The sequence below is a fragment of the Marmota flaviventris genome, chromosome 3 (assembly GCF_047511675.1).
Source record: "Marmota flaviventris isolate mMarFla1 chromosome 3, mMarFla1.hap1, whole genome shotgun sequence".
In the NCBI taxonomy this organism is placed as follows: Eukaryota; Metazoa; Chordata; class Mammalia; order Rodentia; family Sciuridae; genus Marmota; species Marmota flaviventris.
Genome location: NC_092500.1, coordinates 61,858,531 through 61,869,808, shown reverse-complemented (window position 1 = coordinate 61,869,808; position 11,278 = coordinate 61,858,531). Strand labels below are relative to the sequence as shown.

Genomic DNA, 11,278 nt, shown 5'->3' with positions numbered 1-11,278 from the left:
CTTGGAAAAAATGAATCACAAGCCCCCTACCTCACAAAAATAAATTTAAGTTGAATCATAGACATAAATGTAATTGCTAAAAAATATAAACTTTTTTTTTCAAGAACACTTTGGTGAATATCTTTGTGACTTGAGAGTAGCCAAAGATTTCTTGGGTCATAGAAAGCATTAACCATAAAAGATCTAGAATTAAGGTTCATAAAAAAATAAAAGCTTACTTTTGAATGACACTTTAGCAAGAGAAGCTTGTATAGAATGACATTTTTAAAATATCTTAATAAATTCAGGTTAATAGATATAAGGATTTTTTCCTTAGATTTAATTCTTACAAAAATCCATTGTAGAATTTTTCATAGTTTAAGACAGTTCATCTGCTTCTTCTTTGATCATCGCAAATGGACTGTGATACCATTGATTTGTTCTGCTTGTGAACAAAGAAGTATAATTCTAAAAAAAAAACCCAAAATTAGTTGACCATATAATAATACTGAAAAACTTTTATTGTATCTTCTGCTCTCATCCTCTTATTATTACTTCTCCTCATTATTGGTCACACTTATTATTAGTATTAACCTTTATTTTAATTACCAGGTAAGAATGAAAATTTTGTAGTTCCCATCAATTCCAACCCTCTTTCCATCAAACTCAATGACATTTGTCTATTCCAAAGCAAACTACTTCGATTTAAAATCATAGTCATTAACCCAGGTCTTCTTCTTTGCTCAAATATATTTGACTAAAATATTTGAAATGTCAGAAAATTCTGCAGCAGTATTTAGCTTTATCAAATTTATTAAGAACAACATGAGAGAAAGCTTAACAATGAAATGTGGAAGGAAAAAACAACTAACAATAATATGAAGGAAATGTGTTGAGAGGTTGTTCATAATAGAAAACATTTATAAGAACTTTATTTTTTAACATTACTAACACTTTCATTTACCAGAGAGAAGCATAACTTTCTGGAGGGTGTCCTTAAAGGCTTGCTTCACTTGCTGATTCCTCAGAGAGTATATAAATGGATTCATCATGGGAGCAACGGAGGTATTGAGAATAGTGACTCTTTTGGTCATTGATGATGTTTCTCTTGCAGAGGGATTAAGATAAATGAATATGCAACTTCCATAAGAGATGGAAATGACAATCATGTGAGAGGAACAGGTAGAAAATGCCTTTTTTCTCTGACTGGCAGAAGGGAGTTTCAAAATTGTCCTTATGATGAACATGTAGGATAGAATTATTAATGCCAAAGTGAAAAGCAGAATCATTATTGCAGAGTAAACTCCAACCACTTGTAGGAGCCATTTGTCTGAGCAGGATAAGTTCAATAAGGCGAAGTAGTCACAAGCAAAGTGATCAATGACATTGGAGCCACAATAATCTAACTGGTGAAAAAGAATAACTAGTGGGAAGATGTTTAAGAATCCTGCCAGCCAAGCACAAAAGACAAGCAATATGCAGACTCTCTTGTTCATGATGGTGGTATAATGCAGGGGTTTGCAGATGGCTACATATCGATCATAGGACATGGTCGTTAGAAGGTAAAATTCAGTTGTACCCAGGAAGATGGAGAAAAACAACTGAGCCATGCAATCATCATATGAAATTGATTTGTCCTTAGTAATAATTGCGCCCAGGAATCTAGGGGTACAGACAGTTGTAAAGGTGATTTCTAATATAGAGAAGTTCCTAAGGAAGAAATACATAGGGGTCTGTAGATGTGAGTCCACCAAGGTGAGAGTGATGATTGTCAGATTTCCAGCAACACTCAATATATATGTGATAATTAAACAGATGAAAATCACAACCTGAAGCTCTGGGTCATCTGTTAGCCCTAGTAGAATGAATTCTTTGGGTACAGTGTGATTTCTCATTGTCAATCCTTTTTTCCCTCCCTTTTAGAACATAAAGTTATGTTCTCCTATAATATAAAAAATATTAGAGTGAAATTGAAGATAGGGCAAAACACTTTAAAATACTCATAGAGATTAGTTTTATGTGAAGTAAATTAAAACATTGTATTCACCAGTATCCCTCTCCAAACTGCATGCTATCTTACATCCAAATAACTTGTATTACCAGGAGTCAAATATTGATCTCTCTTCTTTGAAAATCCACTGTTACAGGCCATGGCCAAAAGGTTCTCAAGTGAGAGGAACAGGTAGAAAATGCCTTTTTTCTCTGATTGGCCGAAGGGAGTCTGTGATAACATTTAAATAGAATCTATTTCTTCCAGTATTTCTTTAAAATCAAGTTACTAATTATTTGAAAAATATTTACTTTATAAAAAACATGAAAATATTGTAATTTATTTTTTTCCTTTCCTCAATATCACAAAACTAATCTAGAATACAACATAATCAAAATAAGAGTTTGAAAGTTTTCAAAGTTTACTTAGGCTTACCTTCAGATATTAGATTTTTGAGAAACTCAGCCCCGTGTAGCTTAGGCAACTTTCACACGTTTAACAACCAGTCACTGTGATAATCACCTCACTTGCAATCACCTCACTTGAGAAACTACATGTTTATTAATGGAAATGTGTTAACATCCTCTCATAAATTTACTACTTTCAAGTTTGGCTAATGCAATTACTCTTTTGTTTTTCTAGTAAAAAGACCAAAAGGATAAGAAAGGGAAACTTCTTTTCTCAAAACAAATCATTGCCTAGAAATATTTACATTTATAAAATGCATGATTCAATCATTTTTACAATATGGTTGTAGCAAATGAACAAATAACAATTACTGGGAAGAAGATATTCTTTCAGATAGAGAATGCCCTCTTTAAATCCTATATCCAGCCCACCATAGCATTTAAGCATAGGGAAAAATAATAAAAAGAACAATCCAGGCCTGTTGCTGTGTTGTCTTGGGACCCCTTCATGATATTCCCAGCAATAAATAACAAGTGAGTTTGTTATTCTCTAACATAATATATATTCCATTTCATTTATATGTTTTAAATTACAATTGGCACATATAATTGTAGATTTATAAACCTTTTGATATTGAAAATTAAATAATAGAAGAATAACAAACTTACTTTCTGGTCCTTCTTGATGATTAAGCTAAATTCTAACACCTGGGTTTCTTCAATAGTCATATTTCACAGCTGGTCAATTGGTTCAGCAAATTTATTTGATTTCCTTGATACTCTCAAAAGAAATGGAGTGATTTAACTTTTTCATGAAAATCTAAAATTTCATTCAATTTAATTAGAGACCAGTAATATTTGACCAACAAAATTATTAATTTTTTTTACAATAAACTTGTTGGAACATTTTATGCTAAAATCAATCCTACTTTTTTCTCTCACACAGGATCTATGTGTAAACAGAGTTAAGATTAATTTGTCTATTCTCTCATTACGCACTAAAATCTTTTTCTTTGTATTTACACAGAAATTTTAAATAAATATTTTGTAAACCTATAATCCTACACACAGAAAATATTTTCCTTAAACTTATGAGAATATTACATTTTCCTGAAAATTCTAATTTGCACATGAAATGAGGGCTATTTCAATCTATGTATGTGATACAAGTGGAGTTGGACTTATTTTTATCTGTCTCTTATAACCCTGGGAATTCATTAAGTAAATGAAGATTGCCAAGGAGAGTTATCATTAAAAGATGCAGATGAATAATTGGGATTTTTTTTTAATTAACATTGATAAGAAAATATAAACTATATTGATTTTAATAAGACTTGCATATCAATAACATGTGATATTGAGTGTATAAAATTTTGATTTAGAATTTGATTCTCCTATTGTTGTTTGAATTCATACTTTTTTTCTTTGAGAAATTCTGGACCTATCTTCAGGAATGTTAGCATGTTTGTAATCCTTTAAATTTTGGCAACGTGGTCAAATCTTCCTCACAATAACACAGGGAAATGGTAGAAAATGTTCTATGAGTTTCTAGTCTGATTTAAGTGTCTTCCAAAATGGCCAGTGTTAATGATCTCTGATGAGTGTTATCACTCTATCATTTACATTTAGGAAGAGCCTCCCTATACCCATAACTAATGTTATAGCCATATTTGCTAAAAGTTGCATTTACTTCCCTTCATTGTATTATATACTTTCACTGAACTGTTCCTTATGGTTATACATATGACATCCTCTTACTGCAAGAATAGTAATGAACCAAGAACATAAATATTTAGAAATATGGCATTAAATATTTAAACTTATGTATGTAAAATTGTTCTACATAGAGAGATGTAAATTTATAACCAGAAAATTAGAATGCTCATATGCTATAGATAAGCTTATATGTAACATACATTTTTCTATCTAGAAATTTATTCTTAGTTTTTAACATATAACAAATGCGCAAAGCATGTGTGTATTAAATTTCAGAAGTGCAATCATTGATGAATGGAAGACAAGAGTCTCTGAACATGGGAGAGATGAGAGAAAAATAAGGAAAGAAGAGTAGGACACTAGTTAAATCATAGAAAAATACAATGGCACTGAATTGTGTTGAATTTATGATTGATACACTTTATTTTAGGCATTGAAATGACTGATTCACCATATTTATGTAGAAATGATAAAAACTATTTCCTAATTCTGAAAACTGTATTAAATTGCCTTTGTTTTTAAATACAAGTAGAGATTGTTTTCCTATTTTTCTCTCTAAAACCTTTAACAGTAATAAATATTGCAATCATTGTTTGAGATTTATTGATTATCATGAATTGACTAAATATTTGGCTCATCTCATTTTTTTCTAAACAGAGAAAAAACCATATGAGGCAGCCTATATAAAAGCTTGAGGAAGAAAGAATTTAAGAAGTTAAATATCCAATCTCCCTCATTTGTGCATGTGTCAGCTGTGTAAACTTACTAATATTTTTAGAAGACAAGAAAAATGAATCTCTATTAGACAAAGCATAGCATTTTATTTAAATGTCCTATTATATAAGCTTCTTTAAAATCTTTTCACAAAATCTAAATTAATGAAAGCCTTGATTCTCTTCTTCCTCAACCACTTGCTCATTTTTCTTCCCTATCTCTACTTCTTTATTTTTAGTTTCTGTTACTTCAATAGTTTTTCTCCTGACCTCTTAATATTTTACTTTTAATTTTAACTAATCTATTATTACACTTCTACCCAAAAGCTAAAATGACACTTACTTTTTAATAATACGACCCCTTAACTGTAAAGTTTTCTGAGGATGATTAGTGACTATGATTTAACCCAATGAAACATAGTTCAGCTACCAGGTCTCACTACTGCTTTGAAAGATGAGTGGAATTTTTTGAATGGCAGAGCTAGATGGTGGAATAAGACTCACTAGCCATCATTGCTCTATAATTTGTACAACTATACTCACATGCAATTAGCTTCACAACACCTAAGGAAACCAGGTGAAACATCAACAGAACCTGGTTGTAGTATAAGAATAAAAATTGACACATCAAAGAGGGTAGAATGGATGGTTTCATACTATATTTGTCACCTCTCCCCAACCCCAGGTAGCACAGTGTGGATAAAGACACCATCTACTTGGGGAAAGGAGAGGTAAATGAGCATAGGATTTAGCCATAGACCCCAATGTCAGACCCACCACAGTAAACACAGCACCAGGTACACTATTGACTTAAGATTGTATCCATGGATTGAGCTTCTAGACTCATGCTGGCAAAAGAGAAACCACAAGTCCTTTGAGATATACTCACTTTCTTGTTCTCTCTTGTTCTCAAAAACCACCAATTGCAGTAGACTTGGATTTTGGACAAATCTCTTGGATAAAAGATCATAGCATTGATGTGGCTGTGTCCCTGTAGTGTGCTGTTTTTAAGTCCTTTGGGTATAGACTGAGGAGTGGGATAGCTGGGTTAAATGGTGGTTCTATTCCCGGCTTTCCAAGGATTCTCCATACTGCTTTCCATATTGGCTGCATCAATCTGCAGTCCCACCAGCAGTGTATGAGTATGCCTTTTCCCCCACATCCTCACCAATAGCTGCTATTTGTGTTCTTAATAGCTGCTATTCTGACTGGAGTGAGATGAATCTTAGAGTTAGTTTTGATTTTCATTTCTCTAATTGCTAGAGTTGTTGAACACTTTTTCCTAGTTTGTTGATTGATTGTATATCATCTTCTGAGAGATGTTTGTTCAGTTCCTTGGCCCATTTATTCATTGACCTATTTTTGTTTTGAGTTTAGCTTTGTGGGTTCTTCATATATCCTAGAAATTAGTGCTCTATCTGATATGTGAGTGATAAAAATTTGCTCCCAATATGTAGGCTCTCTATTCACTTCACTAATTGCAGCCACATCAATTTTTATTACAGCACAATTCACAATAGCTAAACTGTGGAACCAACCTAGATGCCCTTCAATAGATGAATGGATAAAGAAACTGTGGTATATATACACAATGGAATCTTACTCAGCAATAAAAGAGAATAAAATCATGGCATTTGCAGGTAAATGGATGGACTTAGAGAATATAATGCTAAGTGAATTTAGCCAATCCCAAAAATCCAAATGCCAAATGTTTTCTCTGATACAAGGAGGCTGATTCATAGTAGGATTGAGAGGCAGAACATGGGAGGATTGGACAAACTCTAGATAGGGAAGAGGGGTGGGAGGGGAAAGGACGGAGCATGGGGGTAAAAAAGAATGAGATGGAAATCATTACCCTTAGTACATGTATGAAGACACAAATGGTGTGAATATACTTTGTTTACAACCAGTAATATGAAAAAATGTGCTCTATATGTATAATATGAATTGTAATGCATTCTGTTGTCATATATAACAAGTTAAAAGTAAATTAAATAATTAATAATAATAAAAAGATCATAGCAGTTGTGGGATTCAAGTTCCCACAGCACTACACAAGGCTCAATGGTCACAGAATTACATTCCAGTTTTGAACTACTCTTGGCAGCCCAAGATTGCAAGGCCAAAGAAATACATACCAGGTTGCCAGCTGTGGCTATCCTGTGGCAATGGCTGCAGTGTTTATAGGCTTAGGGATCATGCCAGGTGATCTATCCAGAATCTCTGAATAAGCTTACCTTCAAAAGATGTTCCTTAACAAAGTGAGACTGGAAAGGATGGAACAAATGCATACATTTTCAACAAATGCATACATTTCAACAATATACGTCAATGCATGACCACAGGAATTAAGAACAACTGAGGAAGCAAGATGTCACCAAGTAAAAAAAAAATAAGGCACCAATGACTGGTTCTTAAGAGATAGAGATGCCTAACCCACTTAACAAAGAATTTAAAATAGCTGTTTCAAGAAGCTCAGTGAACTTCAAGAAAATCAGAGAAACAATTCAGAAATGTTTTAGATAAATTGAACACAGAGATTGTGATAACAGGCAAATCAAATAAATATTTTAAAATATGATGACAAAATGCAATACAGAGCATTAATATCAGAGCTGATCAAAAAGAGAACCTGTCAAAAACTGCAGTAAGAGAATATTTTCAAATGAATATATTTGAGAAAAGAAATATGTTAGATGAAGAAACTAAAAATAATGAAAAAGTTCATAGAATTTATAGAACAGTGACAAAAATGAAGAAATGTATAAGTCATTAGCATTCAAAAGAGAGTTGAGAAAGATAAATTTGTAGAAAGATTATTTCAGAAAAGGATAGCAGAAAACATTACAAACCTCGAGAATGATATGAATATTCAGGGTTAAAGAGAAAAGCTTCCCAATAGGGATCAATTCAAATAAGACTATCCCAGAATGTATTGAAACCACACTATCAAAGATGAAAGAAAAAGAGAGAATCTTGAAAAGAGCAAGAGAAAAGAAGCAAATAATAAGGGAGATTAAGTACACCTACAAAAGACCTCTCAGCAGAAATCTTAGGAGATGCAGTAGGATTATGAATTCAAACAGCTGAAAGAAAACAAAACAACAATAGCAACAGAAAACTCCTACCAACCAATAATATTGTACCCAGTAAAGTTTTCTTTCAAAAGTAAAGACAACATAGGGCTGGCATTGTAGCTCAGTTGTTGAGTGCTTGTCTAGCATGCATGAGGCAATAGGTTTGATCCTCAGCACCACAAATAAATAAATAAATAAATAGATAGATAGATAAATAAATAAATAAATAAATAAATAAAACAAAAATATTTTAAGAAGACAAAAAGGAAAAAAAATAAAATGCAAGATAAACTTTTCCCCACAATGAAAGTGTCCATGTGTTTTTTTATTTTTAAAATTAATTTTATTATGAAAGATACATAAAACATTATATGATAATGAAGTACCATGGACTGTGCTGATACATGTGTATATTATGTAATGTGTTAATTGGGTTAAACATATCTGGTGTAAGGCACCAGTATTATTTCCTTTTGGTGAAATCATTGAAAATATTCTGTTCTAATATTTTGATATACACAGTACATATTGTTATTTGTAGTCATCCTGTTGTGCTATACCACACCAAAACTTTGGGCTCTTATTTAACCGAAACTTAGTACACATTGGTCAACATTTCCCTGTTGTTCCTTTCTTCCTATTCTCCCCAGTCTCCACCTCTGGTAACTACCATTCTACTCACCTTCTATGAAATCAACCTACTGTCTTTGTATGTATTTTTTTCACATAGGTGTGAGATCATGCATTACTGTCTCTTTGTTTCTAACTTATTTCATTGAATGTAATGATCTGCAGTTTTACTCATGTTGTTGCAAATAATCGAATTTCATTTATTTTTCTGTGTCTAAAGAATACTTCATTATTCACCACATTTTCTTTCTTTGTCAGTTGAGAAATTGTCTGCATTTCTTGGCTCTTGTGAATACTGCTACAATAAAAATAAAAATGCGGATGTCTCTTCAACACACTGTTTTACGTCCTCTGGATATATAACTAGTAGTGGGATTTCTGGATCACATGGCATTTGTATTTCTGAGTTTTTGAGGAACCTCCATTAAGTGCTACATTAATCTCAACACCAGTGTGAAAACAGTTACATTTCTCCAAATCCTCACCAATACTTATCAGATATCTTTTTGATAGTAATCTTCTTATGGGACTGAGGTGATAGCTCATTGAGGTTCTGATTTGCATTTCCCTGATATTAATTTTACAATAAGAAAATAACATCCTAACTTTAGTATTGTCTTTGAAGCTCTAGTGTATATAATTTTTGTACAATTTTATTGAATATAAGTTAAGAACAAATATGATTACTCAAAAATCCAACAAATGTTCCTCAACACATTTATCAAAAAGAAACTTGCTATACTGATTATAATGAGTTGGGTGATAATAGATATGAAACCAACAAAGTAAAACTCAAGTGTTTAAATGGACAAGCAAAAACATAAACAATATTTTTTTTTATTTTTGTTTTTGTTACAGTTGATCAGACCAAAATTGTACTTAAAAAAATGTTTTTGTGTTTACTTGATTTGATCAGAAGCACAGCTTTTGTTTTGACAGGGGAGTTCAGGTTAAAAGCATTTAACCACTCACACTATTTAAGTGAAAGCACTGATAAGTCATTAGCCACTGGTAAAACTATTACTACAAATGCCATTTAAGAGTTTGCAAAGACAGAATTAAGTTTATGTGCTTAGTAATAAGTCTGACCATTTTAAGTATGCAGAGAATGTTAATTATTAGTGGCATGTCTATTTATCTGAGACTTTGAGATACTGATTTTTTTTACTTGTTATTCATATCATAGCAGTTGTCCTCATATCAGAAAAAGAAATAAGAATTATTTTACCATTCTTATTGGTAAAATTATGTAAATGTCAATAATGTGAGAAAACCTGTTATTATTTATATCTCAATATGGCTACAATATACAATAAAGAGGGCCAGGAATGTAGCTCATTAGAGCTAGCACATGTGAGCACTGGATTCAATCCTCAGGACCACATAAAAGTGAATCAATAAAATAAAAGTATTGTGTATATGTGAAATAAAAATTGTAATGCATTTCACCATCATTTATTTTTTTAAATCAATTAAAAAATCATCAAAAAAAGAGCATCAAAAAAAGTATTGGGTCCATCTGCAACTAAAAAATAATTAAGGTATGGACAATACATTTCTCATAGAGAAATAAAACTTATAAAATTACATTGCGATCACCTATTTACATATTTCATTCCCTCTTGCTTAGGACTGCACAAGATCGACAAAATTTTTTGCTAGCTAGATCATTTCTCTAGTACATATATTTTTGAAAAAATAAATATAATACATGTATGAAAGTCCTTGGGAATATTTAATTCAAAAAGTTGTTGGAAACCATTTAATTCAAAAGCATGTGTTCATCTTTAAATCATAAAAATTCCTAAAGTTGAATTTCTCAGAGAAACATTACCATTGTAATTTCTTGTATAGGTATCCTGTGATCTCCAGATTTCAGTGGGCTGTTGAGATGTAAGGACTAAGAATTCTTTGAAATGTATGAAAATCGTATAATGATTTTTATTTTATAAATAATTAGAACTACTTTTGTATTTTACTTTGTGAATTACATTAGTCTACAAATATAGAAAAATAATGTGTCAACATTTTCTAATCAAAATTACATGGGAAAAATTATTTTTAAGTGGGACAATTGAAGTTGAAATTCTTTTGTGGTTTAATTATTAACTGATAACGTAAGATAAGTTTAATTACTGAGTTGATGTTCATATGATTAACATACTTATAGTGAATCCTAAATTTATTTTTCTGTGTTAAATGAGGAACTCAATTTACAGAGAAAAAAGAAAATCATGCCCTTTAAACTTCACAGAGTATAGAGCTTCTCATTTAAGATACAATGCAATAGAACACATTACCTGTAGAGAACACGTTTGATTTAATGAACCAACATACAGAACATGTAGAACTAAAGCTATTATGGCATTATCAGTATTTACCTTGAAATATAGTAGAAATTACACAAAGTTTAAAGTTCTACATCTGAGGTAAAACATGGTGACATACATGCCTTTTATGGAGTGATATAAACAGAATTAAAACTATTTACATATCATCGACTATATATTTTTTTTTTTACAGGAAAACTCTATACTGGAAAATTTAAGCATACTTTTACATAACTTGTTAAGCAATATGTTGGATGTACTTGTGTGTGGAAGTGGAAGAAATGGAACAGGAAAAATCTCAAATTAACTATAACATGGCATTTAAAGAAATTATTAGAGAACTAGGATACTTAATAAAGACATTTATGACTTTCAAGATTTTATTGAGTTGTTTTTTATAGTGTCCCTTTTTTTAATAAATTTTCTTTCATTTATT

The 11,278-nt window shown here is 31.4% G+C and overlaps 1 protein-coding gene across 1 annotated transcript; it reads right to left on the bottom strand.

The window, feature by feature from the left end:
- Positions 1 to 935: 935 nt before the first annotated feature.
- Positions 936 to 1,874, bottom strand: LOC114078823 (olfactory receptor 6C3-like). Its single transcript, XM_027919869.2, has one exon. It carries the CDS (start codon positions 1,872 to 1,874, stop codon positions 936 to 938), a length of 939 nt encoding a protein of 312 aa, XP_027775670.1.
- Positions 1,875 to 11,278: the final 9,404 nt, after the last annotated feature.